Source organism: Otolemur garnettii, unplaced genomic scaffold (assembly GCF_000181295.1).
Source record: "Otolemur garnettii isolate 467f Iridium unplaced genomic scaffold, OtoGar3 scaffold00187, whole genome shotgun sequence".
In the NCBI taxonomy this organism is placed as follows: domain Eukaryota; kingdom Metazoa; phylum Chordata; class Mammalia; order Primates; family Galagidae; genus Otolemur; species Otolemur garnettii.
In genome coordinates, this window is record NW_003852582.1 from 1852361 (window position 1) to 1867348 (window position 14988).

At 40.2% G+C, this 14988-nt stretch overlaps 2 protein-coding genes across 3 annotated transcripts in view; one reads left to right on the forward strand and one right to left on the reverse strand.

The window, feature by feature from the left end:
• The window catches only part of METTL8 (methyltransferase like 8), a 99344-nt gene extending 90109 nt beyond the window's left edge, over positions 1–9235 (reverse strand). The window contains exons 1-2 of the mRNA XM_003800862.3: positions 9159–9235; positions 8066–8108 (exon numbers count right to left, since the gene is read on the reverse strand). The gene's annotated coding sequence lies outside the window, so the exon portion shown is untranslated. The remainder of the gene's footprint in view (positions 1–8065; positions 8109–9158) is intronic.
• Positions 9236–9588: 353 nt separating this feature from the next.
• The window catches only part of DCAF17 (DDB1 and CUL4 associated factor 17), a 47608-nt gene continuing 42208 nt past the window's right edge, over positions 9589–14988 (forward strand). Inside the window, exons 1-2 of one of the 2 annotated variants that reach the window (XM_023507542.1) lie at positions 9589–9630; positions 10437–10540. Coding sequence is in view for 1 of the 2 variants with exons in the window: in XM_012812086.2 (XP_012667540.2) it covers positions 9807–10031; positions 10437–10540 (329 nt within the window). In the remaining variant the exon portion in view is untranslated. Of the gene's footprint in view, positions 10032–10436; positions 10541–14988 lie in introns of both variants that reach the window. The other variant, XM_012812086.2, reaches the window with a different exon arrangement.

A 14988-nucleotide genomic window follows, 5' to 3' on the forward strand; every position in this document is an offset into this window, starting at 1 on the left:
GTGCGCTGGCTTCACTGCTCACAGCAACCTCCAACTCCTGGGCTCAAGCGAGTCTCCTGCCTCAGCCTCCCAAGTAGCTGGGACCACAGGCGCCCGCAACAACGCCGGGCTATTTTTTGGTTGTAGCCATTATTGTTGTTTGGCGGGCCCAGGCTGGATTCGAACCTGCCACCTTAGGTGTATGATGCTGATGCCTTAGCAGCTTGAGCCACAGGCGCCGAGCCTATTTATTCTTTTTTACTCTTTTTTTTTTTTTATCAACATAACTTAAGTGTGCTGGGGAAGTTTAACTGTAGGTTCAAGTGTGCCGTGTGGTAAAAACAGTTGAGAACACTGAGCTATCATCATAGACATCCTCAAACTAAAGAGTAAAGTAGTGATAATAAATAGAATCTAACAATTACATAGTGTTTGCTTTGTGCCAGGACTTACTCTAAGACCTCTATTACCTCATTTAGTCCTCTCAAGAATTCAGATAAGGGAACTGAGGCATGGAGAGGTTAAGTAATTCTCTCATGGTAACCAGAGTTACACAGCTACTAAGTAGTGAGGCTGCGATCTGAACCCAGGAAGTCTGGAATCTGAGTTCATCTACACTCTTAGCACTACTAAGCTGTGTTCTCCCTAGATGGTGGTATCTATTAATACTATATTCCTGTTGCATTTTTAGAGTCTCAAAGTAAATTTTTAACTTCAGAAAAGTTTTAAATGTATAGAAAAGTTGTAGACAGTACCAAGTTCCCATATATCTAAGATAGTTTCTCCTACTATTAAAATTTTATGTTATTATGGCATAGTTGTTATAATTAACAACTCTGTAGTAATATATTATAAATCTAAGTCTACTTTATTCTGATTTCCTTCATTTTTACCTAATATCCTTTTTTTCTGCCAGGATCCCACATTATATTTAGTCACCACATCTTCTTAGGTTCCTCTGGGTTCCGACAGTTTCTTAGACTTTGTTTTTGAGGACCTTGGTAGTTTTGAGGGGTACTGGTTAGGTATCTTATAAAGTATCTCTCAATTAATACTTATCAGAGGGTCCCCTCATGATTAGATTAAGGCTATGGGGTCTATGGAGGAAAACCACAGAGGTAGAATGCTGTTCTTATCACACCATATCAAGGGTCCATGCTATGAACATGACTATCCCTGTTGATGTTAACCTTGATCAGCTGGCTGACGTAGGGCTGGACAGGTTTCTCCACTGTAAAGTTACACCCCCCTCATGCGGCACTCTAAACTAGAGGTCATACTAACATCTTCACCCTTAACCCTTTACCGCATGGATCCCTCTAGACTTCATCTCTTGCTTGTCTATAGCCTTCCACTCCTACAGTAAGACATCTGGTTCCTGTTACCACCATCTAGTTATTATTCATTTCCTGTATACATGAACAGTGATTTCAGAACTGTTGAAATCACCTTCTGTGAGAAACTTTATCAGCTACAGTTCAGTGTTCATGTATAGTTCCTACTGCCTTTAGTCTTAAGAGTCTCACTTCTGAAGCTGCTCAGGTCAGCACCTCTTCTCTAGTCCCTTTCAGCAAGGTTATTGCATACATTTGCAACACAGTAAGATTCTGTATTCCATCCTGGAATCTCCACTCTTCCTCAATGATTTAAAAATGTTGGATACATTAAGATCCACTCTTTGTACTATAAAGCTCTATGGGTTTAACAAATGCATAATGTCATACACCTACCATTAAAGTACATACAAAATAATTTCATCACCCTAAAAAAAAAAAATTCCCATATGACCTAATCAACCTGCTTCACCTCCCAGAGTTCCTATTTGTTACATTTTCCTAACAAAGAATGTACTTGATATCATTGCTTCTCATAGTTTTTCCATACAACAAGTTCAGATTTATAAAGACATGTGATCTCACTTCAATCCTAAGTGTTCCCACTTAGCAGATGACTGAATGAAACTCAGAGTAAGCGGCTTGGTCAAGATCTCAGTAAATGGTGATGCTGACACTAGAACTTGCGCCTTTTGACTCCTGGTGTGATGTTCTTTCCACTATACAATTCTTCCCTCTTTTCAGCAGTAAGGAGCGTGGTTGTGCAGAGACACAAGAAGATGAGAAGGAAGGACTGGTGGTAAGTGAGCATTCAAACCGTCTTACATCAACAGAAGATTTACACTAAAAATATGAAAAAGTAGAATTTTAGTTCTAGAAATTGAGTGTACTTGACACCTCAAAACCTTTCTGCTATATAATGCCCCCAAATAACTAGATGAATACAGTTTTTAAAATATCTTAGGCTGGGTGCATGAGTGGCTCATGCCTGTAATCCTTCCACTTTGAGAGGCTGAGGCCAGGACATAAAAAACAGCCTGAGGCTCGGCACCTGTGGCTCAAGCAGCTAAGGCGCCAGCCACATACACCTGAGCTGGCAGGTTCAAATCCAGCCCAGGCCACCAAACAACAATGACAGCTACAACCAAAAAACAGCCAGGCATAGTGGCAGGTGCCTGTAGTCCCAGCTACTTGGGGGGCAGAGGCAGGAGAATCACTTGAGCCCAGGAAGAGTTGGAGGTTGCTGTGAGCTGTGATGCCACAGCACTCTACTCAGGGCAACAGCTTGAGGCTTTGTCTCGAAAAAAAAAGGCCAGCCTGAGCAAGCGCATAAGAAAGAAACAGAGAGAGAAAGCGAAAGAAAGAAAAAAAGAACGTTACATGTAAGTAACTTGATCTACAACAGAGCAAGATCTGTGAAGAAATGAGAGACTATTCAATAAATGGTTCTGGGACAATAAATTATTCATGTATAAAAAATATAAAAGGATCCCTAATTTCTTCCATACCTAAACATCAATTCCATCTTTTTTTTTTTTTTTGCAGTTTTTGCCTGGTGGTGGGTTTGAACCCACCACCTCTGGTATATGGGGCCAGCGTCCTTTGAGCCACAGGTGCCGCCCCCAATTCCATCTTTTTTTTTTTTTTTGAGATGGAGCCTCAAGCTATCCCCCTGGGTAGAGTGCCATGGCATCACGCTCACAGCAACCTCCAACTCCTAGGCTCAAGCGAGTCTCCTGCCTCAGCCTCCCAAGTAGCTGGGACTACAGGCACCCACCACAACACCCGGCCATTTTTTGGTTGCAGCCATCATTGTTGTTTGGCGGGCCCAGGCTGGGGATTCGAACCCACCACCTTAGGTGTATGTGGCTGGCGCTTTAGCCGCTTGAGCCACAGGCGCCAAGCCCAATTCCATCTTTTTAAAAATACTTAACTAGAAAAGTTAAAACTTGAAAAATTAGAAAAAATTAAGAAGGTATTTTTATGACCTCAAGTTAAGAATTTCTTAAACAAGAGTCAAAAATTCTAACCATAAACGGAAATACTGATTAATTTTACCACATTTAAGAACTTCTTTTCTTTATAGTATAAAGTAAGCCACAAATTGGGAGAAGATATTTGCAACACATATTATTATTACATTCATTATGATGAAAGACTAGTATGCAGAAACATGCAGAAGCATTCAACAAATCAAAAAGAAAAAGATAAACAATCTAGTAGAAAATGGGCCAAAGTTATGTTCGAGCTTTGCACTGGAGCAAAAAACACAAATGGCTAGTAACACTAAAGAAAACACTGAACTGTATTTGTAACATGGAAAATGCACATCACAATGAGATATAACTTTATAGTCACTAGATCAGCAAAAACTTGAAAGCCAGAAAATACATGGGCAGGGAAGGATATAAAGTAATGGGAAGCTGTATTTTGCTGGTGGGAGTATAAATTGCTATAATTACATAAAAACTCAACATGGTATTACCTAATAAAGTTGAAGATGCATAGACAATATAATCCAGTGACTCAGTACCTGAGTATGTATTCTGGACTCTTTTTGGGAGGCAGAATTACATAATAAGATGATCTCCAAGATTCCTGACCCCCCCCCAGCCTCCCAGCTTTGTTCACATTCTATATAGCCTTTGATGGTTAATCCACGTCCTTGATAGTTTACTTCTATTTAAGATTCTGTCTTAAAGAAAGCCAAAACATTCTCCCATTGGCCTTAAAGAAGCAAACTGCCATGTTGAGAAAAGGGACATGTGGCAGGGAAGAGGAGGCAACCTCTAGGAGGTGAAGGCCTCAGTCCTATAGCTGCAAGGAACCAAATTCTGTCACAACAACCAGCGAGGGTTGAAAAGGACGGCGAACCGCAGAGGAGATTTCAGCCTGGTGATACCCTGAGCAGAGAACCAGGATATGCTGTGTCAGGATGTCTAACATGCATGACTTTGAGATAACGAGTTTGGTTACAGCTTCTAAATTTGTGGTAATTTGTTACATGGCAAAGGAAAACTAATATGTTCTTTAACATGTGTTCTAGGATACAGGTACAAGAATATCTATAGCAATACTTTTCTAGGAATAAAAAACCTGAAAGAAACAAAAGCCCAGCCAGTAGACTATGGATAAATTGTAGAAAATTAATACAATGGGGGCAGCACCTGTGGCTCAAAGGAGTGGGGCGCTGGCCCCATATGCCGAAGGTGGCAGGTTCAAACCCAGCCCTGGCCAAAAACTGCAAAAAAAAAATTCAATAACAGAAAATTAATACAATGAAATACTACATGTACATTGTCAATTGTACCATGGCCTACAAAGCCCTACGTGACCTGGCCCCAGCCCACAACTCCAACTTTGTCTCCCTCCTGTACACTACAAGAGCCACCCTGGCCTTCTGACAGTTTTAGAATTATCGTAAGCCTTGAAGATGTTGCACTCCAATATCCCCTTGCCCAGACTACTACTCTTACCTTACATCGTTGCAGATCGGCTCCTCCTCACTGCTCAGGGCTCAGCTAAAAAATCTCCTCTTCAGAGAGGCCTCCCCTGATCACTCTGGCTATAGCAGGGCTCCCAGCTACTCTCTAGCACATTACCTTATTTCATTGCCTTCACAGCACTTATCGCCACCTGAAAATCTTACTTTTTATCTATTTTTTTGTCTATCTCCCCCCACATGTAGGAACCTTGTCTATCCTGTTCATTTTTATACTCTATGCCAAATTGTTCTCAGCACATGAATTTTCAGTGAATGAAAAATAATTACATGTTGACTTGGTGCCTGTAGCTCAGCAGCTAGGGTGTCAGCCACGTACACTGAAGCTGGTGGGTTCGAATCCAGCTCAGGCCTGCCAGACAACAATGACAACTATAGCAACAACAACAAAAAAAAATAGCTGGGCATTGTGGCGGGTGCCTATAATCCCAGCTACTTGAGAGGCTGAGGCAAGAGAATCGCTTAAGCCCAAGAGTTTGAGGTTGCTGTGAGCTGTGACATCACAGCACTCTACCAAGGGCAAAAAGAAAAAGAAAAAGAAAAAGAATTACATGTTGAATGAATGATCTCCTATGGCCATGGTTCAAATTTCTTTGTCTCTGAACAAACAGTTTAAGTTAAATAACCTCTGTGGGTTTTTTGGGGTTTTTTGCAGTTTTCGGCTGCAGCCGGGTTTGAACCGCCACCTCCGGTATATGGAGCCATCGCCCTACTCCTTGAGCCACAGGTGCCACCCTAACCTTAGTGTTTTACATATTTGTCTATACCAGCGGTTCTCAACCTTCCTAATGCCGCAATGTATTTTCATTGTTAAAAAGGGGTCACAATCCGCAGGTTGAGAACCGCTGGTCTATACTATGATTCTTTAAACAAAGCACACAAACAGAAAGCATTTTATCAACTTCTGAATTCATATTTCCTCTTCCTTATCTTTAAAATATCATGGCTAGGATGGTTAAATATTCCATAAACACAACACAAAGAAGGAAAACAAAAGAGCCTATGTTTGTTTTGTGCATTGAACTAAAATAAATTGTTTTCTAATCATAAAGCTGCACCTGTTTGGGCCATTTTACCTTCAACAAATGGAAAATATCTACTTTACAGGTAGAACTTAAAAGATTTAAGTTTTTTGAAAGTTATGTACTTTAATATTGTGACTTCCTACTGACTTAAAGAAAGACTAAAACTGCATCTTTGCTAAATGTACTTAGTTGTTCATAATGAAGTCTATACAAATTATTTTTTATAGTCCATTCATTCCTTCAACATACATATGCATTAACCACACTGTGGACAGTATACTAAGGATGCAGAATGATATTACTGCTCAGACTAGATGGGAGAAGACAAAGGGCAATTCTAATATAGTGCACAACTGTTTGCAAAGTGACATGAAATACACACAAGGCCATTAACAAAGCTGGAGGAATCAGGAAAAGGTCCCGGCTTTGATACCTGAGATGAATTTTGAGATCAATAGACAAGAAAAGAGGGGTGCTTGTAGCTCAGTGGGTAGGGCGCCGCCACATGCACCAGGGCTGGTGGGTTCAAATCTAGCCCAGGCCTACTAAACAAAAAAACAACAATAAAAACAGCCAGGCATTGTGGCGGGCACCTGTAGTCCCAGCTACTTAGGAGGCTGAGGCAAGAGAATCACTTGAGCCAAAAGTTTGAGGTTGCTGTGAGCTATGATGCCCTATCACTCTACAGAAGGCGACAAAGTGAGACTCTGGCTCAATTAAAAAGAAAAAAAAAGATAAGAAAAGGAGAGAAAGGGTGCTCCAGATAAAGAAAATCTCAAGGGGAAGGGCACCATGGCTGAGAAACTGGGCAAACATGCCAGAATCACAAAAAGCAAATATGAAGGATGGCCAAAGAGATGAAACTGAAAATGTGGGCAAGATAAAGACAATGAAGTGCCCTGTATCTTACCCTAAGAGATTCAGATTTTGTTCTATAAAGAACTTTACAAGCTAGAGATTTGTACATGTGTATCAAGACTATAAGATTTCTCTAAGAAAACTTTTATTTTCAGTTTGATAAAAATATGGGGAAAAACAAGTATTAACAAAAGGGCACTGGATCATGTAACTGACCACCTTTTAAAATAGAGTTCTGTCGTAAGATTTCAGTTCACACGTTTGAGGTTGGGAGTGCACTAAACAAGTGGTACCATTTGTCACTGGCACAAGTAAATAAGAAATAAATGGCGACTATCATATGTCAGGTCAAGGTCAAATGAAGCCACAATAGGTAGGGTAAAGGTAGGTTCTCTAGTGATTTAAACAAAGACAAGAGGTGAAGGCATTAAGTAATCTCTCAAAATGAGGGCAACATGAATAGGCCTTTCTGTAAGGAATGTACACCATGGAGAAGACAAGGTACATCCACCTTTAGAGCTCTTTAGGCCCAGATAAACAATCCCATTGGTCATGATAAGTAAGTATTCATTTGAATATAATGGTTTTATAGTTTGGCTTTATTTAATTTAGAAATGTTTGGGTGTTATAGCTGTATAAAAGATATGACATAAGAAATACCTAGTTTTATATTTGCATACATATGACACACTAAAAATATTTCAAGTTAATGATGGAGAATTCTGGGTATCTACTCAGGTTTGGGAAATTCTGCTATAGGTGACCGGGAGCCACTGAGGATTATGACAGGCAAGTGACAGCCTGTGCTTTAGAAAAATCACTCTGGCAGCAGCAGGGGTTGTTGGAATTGAATATACCCAAGTCAGGCAGAAAGAGTAGTTAGGAGGGTACTTAATCATGTGATAAACATGGTGAGGTCCTAAGGTACCCGGATGAAATCAAGATGAGAGGGATAAGAGCATCAAAAGGACTTGGCTGTGTGTGAGGGAAAGCGGGGCACCTGGGATCACTCTCCCTTGGGTGACTTGGCGGTGAGATAACACAGGAAGGAAGATAAGCAGAGTTGAAGAGGAAGGAGAAAAAGAGATGATGAATTCAATTCAGCAATGATTTGAATTTCATTTCAGCCAAAGAAAACCCAGTTGTCTTTTCTGGGTTCCAGTTTTCTCAGTGACAGCTGCATTCATATGAATTACCAAATTAACTATTGTAGGGCTCTCTAAAAATATACAAACCACTCTACCGTATGCTGGAAATAAGTCATGAAAAATCAGCAAAAGCTCAGGCCCTGAAGGAAATTCAGCACCATTAGAAAGAGATACAGCAAATTTTTACCAAGCACTTAAATTGTGAGCCAACAAACTTACCCAGTACAGGAAGTCCTCATTTGTCATCTACAGCCCTTGGAAACTGCAATTTTAAGCAAAATGACATACAATAAAAATCAATTTTACTGTAGGCTAATTGATATAAATAAAGAGTTAAGTTCCTATGGCCTGTTCTGGTCACAAAATCATCAAACTTCTAAGCAAACACTGACATATTAAACAGTGTCATAAATGTGAGCTATATATACATTTAACATGTGAAAGATTAATAAAAACAAGATAATTATTTACTCAATTACTCCAGTTTAGGATCAAGGATGGCTAGAGTCTATCTCTCCAGTTCAGGGCACAGGGTAGGAACCAATCCTGGACAGGGTATTATTCCTTCGCACACTCAAATTCAAATCTCTGAATATTGTAGGAAACCAAGTACCCAGAGAAAACCCATGCAGATGTGGGGAGAACATGCAAACGCTACACAGACAGCACCCCAATATGGAATTGAACTTGTTTCTCATCAAATAATAAAAGGACATTATTTGAGGATATTCGAGGACCTCTTGTACTATCCTTTTTTTTTCGATCGCTCATTTTCCTTGAGCACTGAAGAACTAGAGGTAGCATGTTACATTCTCATGTGACAGGCAAAGACACTACCCTCAAGGAACTTAATTGAAATGCAAGACACAAATGATGCATAATTGTTGAAAATTTAGTGTGCTGGTTTCTTGTATTTACAGGAAGCGCTAGTTAACAAAGTATATCTTTTACCTATAGGAATCAGTGAGGAATATTTTAGGCAGTCCAATAAGAATGCAAGCATTTCGTACTTTATTTCCTATAAAGAAAAAAAAAAAGTGGCGGCGAGACGATGGAAAATGCAGCAATTATTCCCAAACTAGCTACTGTCCTCGCAGGCCACACAAGGGTGGGCCTCTGGGAAAGAGTAATTCGATTTTAGTTTGGTAAACCAAACCAGGTTTGAATTGCCAAACGAGGGTTGGATTGGAAGGCAGCGTCTTCCAACACCTACTCACAATATAAAAGCATAGTGTTATACACCCAAATGTTTAACCATCATCCTAATCCACAAAGTCCAATTTGCGGCTGAAAGGAAAGCCGCCGGGCGTACCTTCAGCACAGGACGCTGCTTTGGGGGAGAGAGGGTTTTGCAATTGGCACAGCGCCGCACTCGGCTCCTGGCCAGAGCCTTCCAGGGCCAAAGTTAAGGACTGAGAGACGTGGGGGTAGCAGGGCGGTATTAGACCGATCCCAAAGTGCAGAGCGCACACAAGGATCGTACACTAGGAGACTGCAGCACAGCTCCCCCGCAGCCCCCCTCCGCTTGAACTAGCGGACCCGGAAAAGAGCACCAGCCGGAAGGTGCAGCCTCACCCGGACCGGAGGAGGCGGGGCTACAGGGCCGGGCCGGAGAGGAGGAGGGGCTACAGGGCCGGGGCAGGAAGGAGGCGGGGCTAGGGGAGGGGATGCGCTCCACTTGAGGCGGGACTGAGGCCAGCCCACGCGCCCCGCCGCCTGACGGGAATTGTAGTTCTGGGAAGCCGACCCCCTTCTCCAGGAGGCACTGGGAACTACATTTCCCGGTGAGGGAGTGGTTCCAGCAAGCCGCGTGGTACCGCAACGTCGTACTGTCACCGGCCAGAGAGGATTTGAGGGGCAGTCTGGGAAGGGGGTGTTTTTTCCCTCCCCCTCTTCTCCGCGCTGTCAGGGCGCCAGGTCCCCTTCTCCTCGCTCCGCTGTCGGGTGCCCACTGGTAAAGATGAGGCCGAGACGTTCGGAGGGAGCAGCTGCTGCCCGGCACCGGAGCGTGGGGCGCGCCCCTCCGGCCCAGCCTACCCAGCGCCCGGCCTGCGCCTCCTTGGGCCCGACCCGGAAGCCCAACGTGTGCCACCGGCTGAGTCGTCGGGCACTGGGCTGCTTCTCGCGCGACGCGGGCGTGGTGCAGAGGACGAACTTAGGCATCCTGCGGGCGCTGGTGTGCCAGGTGACCGCCCGCCAGGGGCGGGAGGAAGGGCAGCGGGGCTCCTGCAGCCAAGCCTCCTGTTGGGATGCAGTTTTACTGTGCTAGGGTCCCCCTTTTTTAAAGGTGTTGTGTGATGGGGAGGATGATACTAGCCCTGAACATAGGTGATTAATAAATAGGTGTTAGCAGGGCCGCCAGATGCTTTTAATTTTAAGCTTCTTATGTCTTCCTACAAACATTGTAAAAGTTGGTCATCCCATTAAATTAAAACGTGAGAGCAGAGTGAGGAAGACTTCAAAATAGTGTTTTAACATAACGTGTGTGAAGTTACTTTGAAAACTGTAAGTTTAACTATCCAGCTTCACATTGGTACACAGTGGAAGCTTATGAGTTCTTTCCTAAACCGAAATTACTTGTGTCTTTCAGGAAAGTACTAAATTTAAGAATGTTTGGACAACTCATTCCAAGTCACCTATAGCCTATGAGAGAGGAAGAATATATTTTGACAATTATCGGTGTTGTGTCAGCAGGTAACTTTAGTGATAAATTTTGCTGTAATTCACTCACTTCATCTCAACTATAATCCATGTGAAACCACATGCCTGCATTAGACTTTAGTGAAACAAAAGAATGGAAAACTGTGGGGAAATGCCTGTTTTAAAAAATTCTGTTAAATCAGAAGTTGCAGGTTTCATCTTTGTAAATACCAATTTAAAGCAAAACTACTTTATAGAGTTCAGGCAAAATGATTGCTCAAAGTACTATTTACTGTTCATTCTATTTAAAAGATTGACCAGAGTCAAGAAAGCCGGTTACCAATTAGATGATGCTTTGGAGAAGAATTTCTTTATTTTGTTTTGGAAATACTTGCCTTTTTGTTTTTTTTAAGAGAAAAAAATTTCAAACAAATGCATAGCATAGATCCAAAACATTTAACAGTTACCCTCATCCACGGTTGTCCAATGTGAGCCTAAAGGAAGAGCCACAGCAGATCCCCACATACCCATTTCCTAGATTTAGAAGCTATCAAGATTTGCCACACTTGCTTTATCTAACCCATTTCTCCTTCCCTTTTCCTTTACCTCTTCACTAGATATTTTAAAGCATATTCTAAACATAAATAACATTGCTTTGTATCTTTGAAAAATATAGGCATTTTCTTTTTAAGAGCTCTTCACATACCATGCTATTTTCCAATTTAAAGTGTGCAGTTCAATAGCTTTTAATATGTTCACGGTTATAACCAGAGTTACTTTTTGAACATTTTCATCATCTCAAAAAGAAAGAAAGAAACCTTATACTCCTTAGTTTTTACCTTAATACCACCATTACCTCTGGCCTTAAGCAACCATCAGTCTACTTTCTTTATCTATAGATTGATCTGGACATTTCACATAAATGGAGTTGTAGTGTATGTGGTATTTTGTGACTGGCTTTTCCACTTAGCATGTTTTCAGGGTTCATCCATGTGATAGCATCTACCAGCATTCCTTTATATAGTCAACTAATATTCCATTGTGTGAATATACCCACTTTGGGAGGCTAAGGTGGGAAGATCTCTTGAGGCCAGGAGTTTGAGACCAGCTTGGGCAACATAGAGCCTGTCTCTTTCGAAAAAAAAAAAAAAAAATACCCTGATGTAGTGGCATAAACCTTGTTTTGCCTGAGCCTAGGAATCTGAGGTTACAATGAGCTGTGATTGGGCCACTGCACTTCAGCAGCCTGGGTGACAAAGTAAGACCGTGTCTTTATTATTTATGTATTTATTCATTCATTCATTTATTTGGAGACAGAGTCTCAGTCTTTCACACTGGGTAGAGTGCTGTGGGTTTCAGCTATCCTCTTGCCTCAGCCGCCTGAGTAGCTGGGACTATAGGCACTCTCCCATCATGCCTAGCTAGTTTTTCTATTTTTAATAGAGCCAGGGTCTTGCTCTTGCCTCAGGCTGGTCTCAAACTCCTTGAGCTCAGGCGATCCACCTGCCTTGGCCTCCCAGATTGCTAGGATTACAGGTGTAAGCCACTGTGCTTAGCCAAACAAAAATTTAAAAAAAAAAAAAATTAGCCAAGCATAGTGGTATGTACTTGTAGTCTTATCTGCTAGGGAGGCTGAGGTGGGAGTATTGCTTGAAGCCTAGGAGTTTGAGATTGCAGTGAGCTATGACTGCACTGCACTCCAGCCTAGGTGATAGAGTGAGACTCTATCTCTTAAAGAATTAAAAAGAATCCACTCCAAAATCTGAGGTCATGAAAATTTGTCCCTAAGTTTTCTTTTAAACATTTATGGTTCTAGTTATTGTATTTATGTAGTTGATTTATTTTCAGTTAAATTTTATACATGCTATAAGGTGAGAATTCAACTCTATTTTATTGCACGTGGCTATCCAGTTGTGCCAGCACCAGTTTTTGAAAAATTATTCTTTCTTTATTGCAAGGCTTTGCCACCCTTGTTGAAAATAAGTTGATCTTAGATACATGGGCCTCCTTCTGGATGCTCAAGTCTATTTCATTGATCTGTATGTCTGTCATCATGTCAATACCACAATGTCTTAATTACTGTTGCTATTAATATTTAATTACAATTGTTATGTGTTGGTATCATTTCTTTCTTAAATGTCTAGTAGAACACACCATTGAAATCATCTGGGCCTGGCATTTCTGTTTTGGAAGGTTATTCATTGTTCTCTTTCTTTAATAGATACAGCTTATTCAGGTTATCCATTTCTCCTTGGGTAAATTTTGATGGGTTGTGTCTTTCAAGGAATTACGCATTTCATCTGCATTATCAAATTTGTGATCACAGAATTGTTCATAATATTTTTTTATTATCCTTTTAATATCCATGGGATCAGTAATGATTGCCCCTCTTTAATGTCTCCTATTACAGTAATTTGTGTTTTCTTCTTTTTTCCTTAGCTTGGGTAAAGGTTAACCAATTTATTGATCTTTATTTTTGCTGTTTTGAGCCAGGGCTGGATTTGAACCTGCCACCTCTGGCATATGGGGCTGGTGCCCTGCTCCTTTGAGCCACAGGTGCCACCCTGATCTTTATTTTTAAAAAAGCTTTTGGTTTTATTGATATTTCTCTATTGATTTTTGGTTTTCTTTCTTTTTTTTTTTTTTTACATTTTCAGTTTTCAATTGTGTTACTGTTTTTGACCTATTTTTCATTATTTGTTCTTTTTGCTTACTTTGGACTTAATTTGTTCTTCCTTTTTTAGTTTTAAGTTAGAAGCTTAGATCACTAATTTTAGGCCTTTCTCCTTTTCTAATATTTGTACTTAATGCTATACATTTTCCACTAAATACAGCTCTTGTTGCATCCTACAAATGTTAATATGTTGTGTATTCATTTTCATTTAGTTGAAAATATTTTTAAATTTCTTTTGAGGCTTTCTCTTTGACCTGTGTGTTATTTAGAAGTATGTTGTTCAATAATGATTTGGGGGGAGATTTTCCAGTTATTATTCTGTTATTGATTTCTACTTTGATTACATTGTGATGTGAGAGCATACTTAGTGTTATTTCTAGTCTTTCAAATTTGTATAAAGTTTGTTTTATGGCTCAGAACATGGTCTATCTTGGTGAATGTTTTATGTAAGCTTGAGAAGAATGTATTCTGCATTGTTGAAGTATTCTGTACATGCCAATTAGATATGGTTGGTATAATTCTGTTCAGTTCAAGTATATCTTTATTTTCAGCCTGAAGGATCTGTTAGTTACTGACAAAGTAATTATTGCAACTGTAATAGTGAATTTGCTTGTTTCTCCTTGCATTTCTCTCAGTTTTTACCTTATCACGTTTTGATCCTCTCTTGTTAAATGCATACACATTAACAGTCATTATGTCTTGGAGAATTGACCCCTTTATCATTATGTAATGCCCTTATCTATCTCTGATAATTTTCTTTTTTTTTTTTTTTTTTTGGAGACAGAGTTTCACTATGTCACCCTTGGTAGAGTGCTATGGTGTGTTGCTCATAGCAACCTCAAACTCTTGTGCTTAAGCGATTTTCTTGCCTCAGCCTCCCAAGTAGCTGGGACTACAGGTGCCCACCACAAAGCCCAGCTATTTTTTGTTGTAGTTGTCATTGTTGTTTGGCAGGCCCACGCCGGGTTTGAACTTAACAGCCTCCTTGTATGTGGCTGGCTCCCTAACTGCTGAGCTATAGGTGCTGAGCCCCTGATAATTTTCATTGTTAAATTCTACTTTGTCTGAAATTAATATGGCCACATCAGTGTTTTTGTTTGTTTAATGTTTGCATGGTGTTACCTTTCTCCATTCTTTTACTTTAGTCTGTGTCTGTCTGTGTCTTTATATTTAATTTATATTTAAAGTATATTTCTTACAGGTAACATATAGTTGGTTGTCTTGTTTTATTCACTCTGTTAGTCTCTGTCTTTTATTAGATGTATTTAGACCATTCACATTTAAAGTGATAATTCATGTAGCTCATTTAATATCTACCGTATTTGTAACTATTTTCTATCCTGGGGTTCCCAACCTGTGGCCCAGCCACATGTAGATTATTTGAGAACTGTTTGCTTATCTGTGGTGTTAGATATCAGGAAAAGTATGCATGGATCTTTACTTTTGGTAGTCAGCTTTCCTTAGTGCTCATGTATTTAATGTGTGGCCTAAAACAACTCTTAATTCTTCTAAGGTGTAGCAGAAAAGCAAAAAGGTTGAACACCCCTTTGCTCTTGTTCTTTTTTATTTTTATTTTCATTGTCTTTTTTCCAATCTTGTCTGGTTTTAACTGAGTATTTTGTGTGATTCCGTTTTCTTTCCACTTTAACATAACAATTATATTTCAAAAAGAATTTTAGTGGGTAACTTATAGCTTGCAATATGCATTTACAACTAATCTAAATCTACTTTCAAATAAACACTATACCTCTTCATAGGTAGTGCAGGTGCTTTATAACAGCGTATTCCTAATTCCTCCCTCTCTTATCTTTTTTTTTTTTTTTTTTTT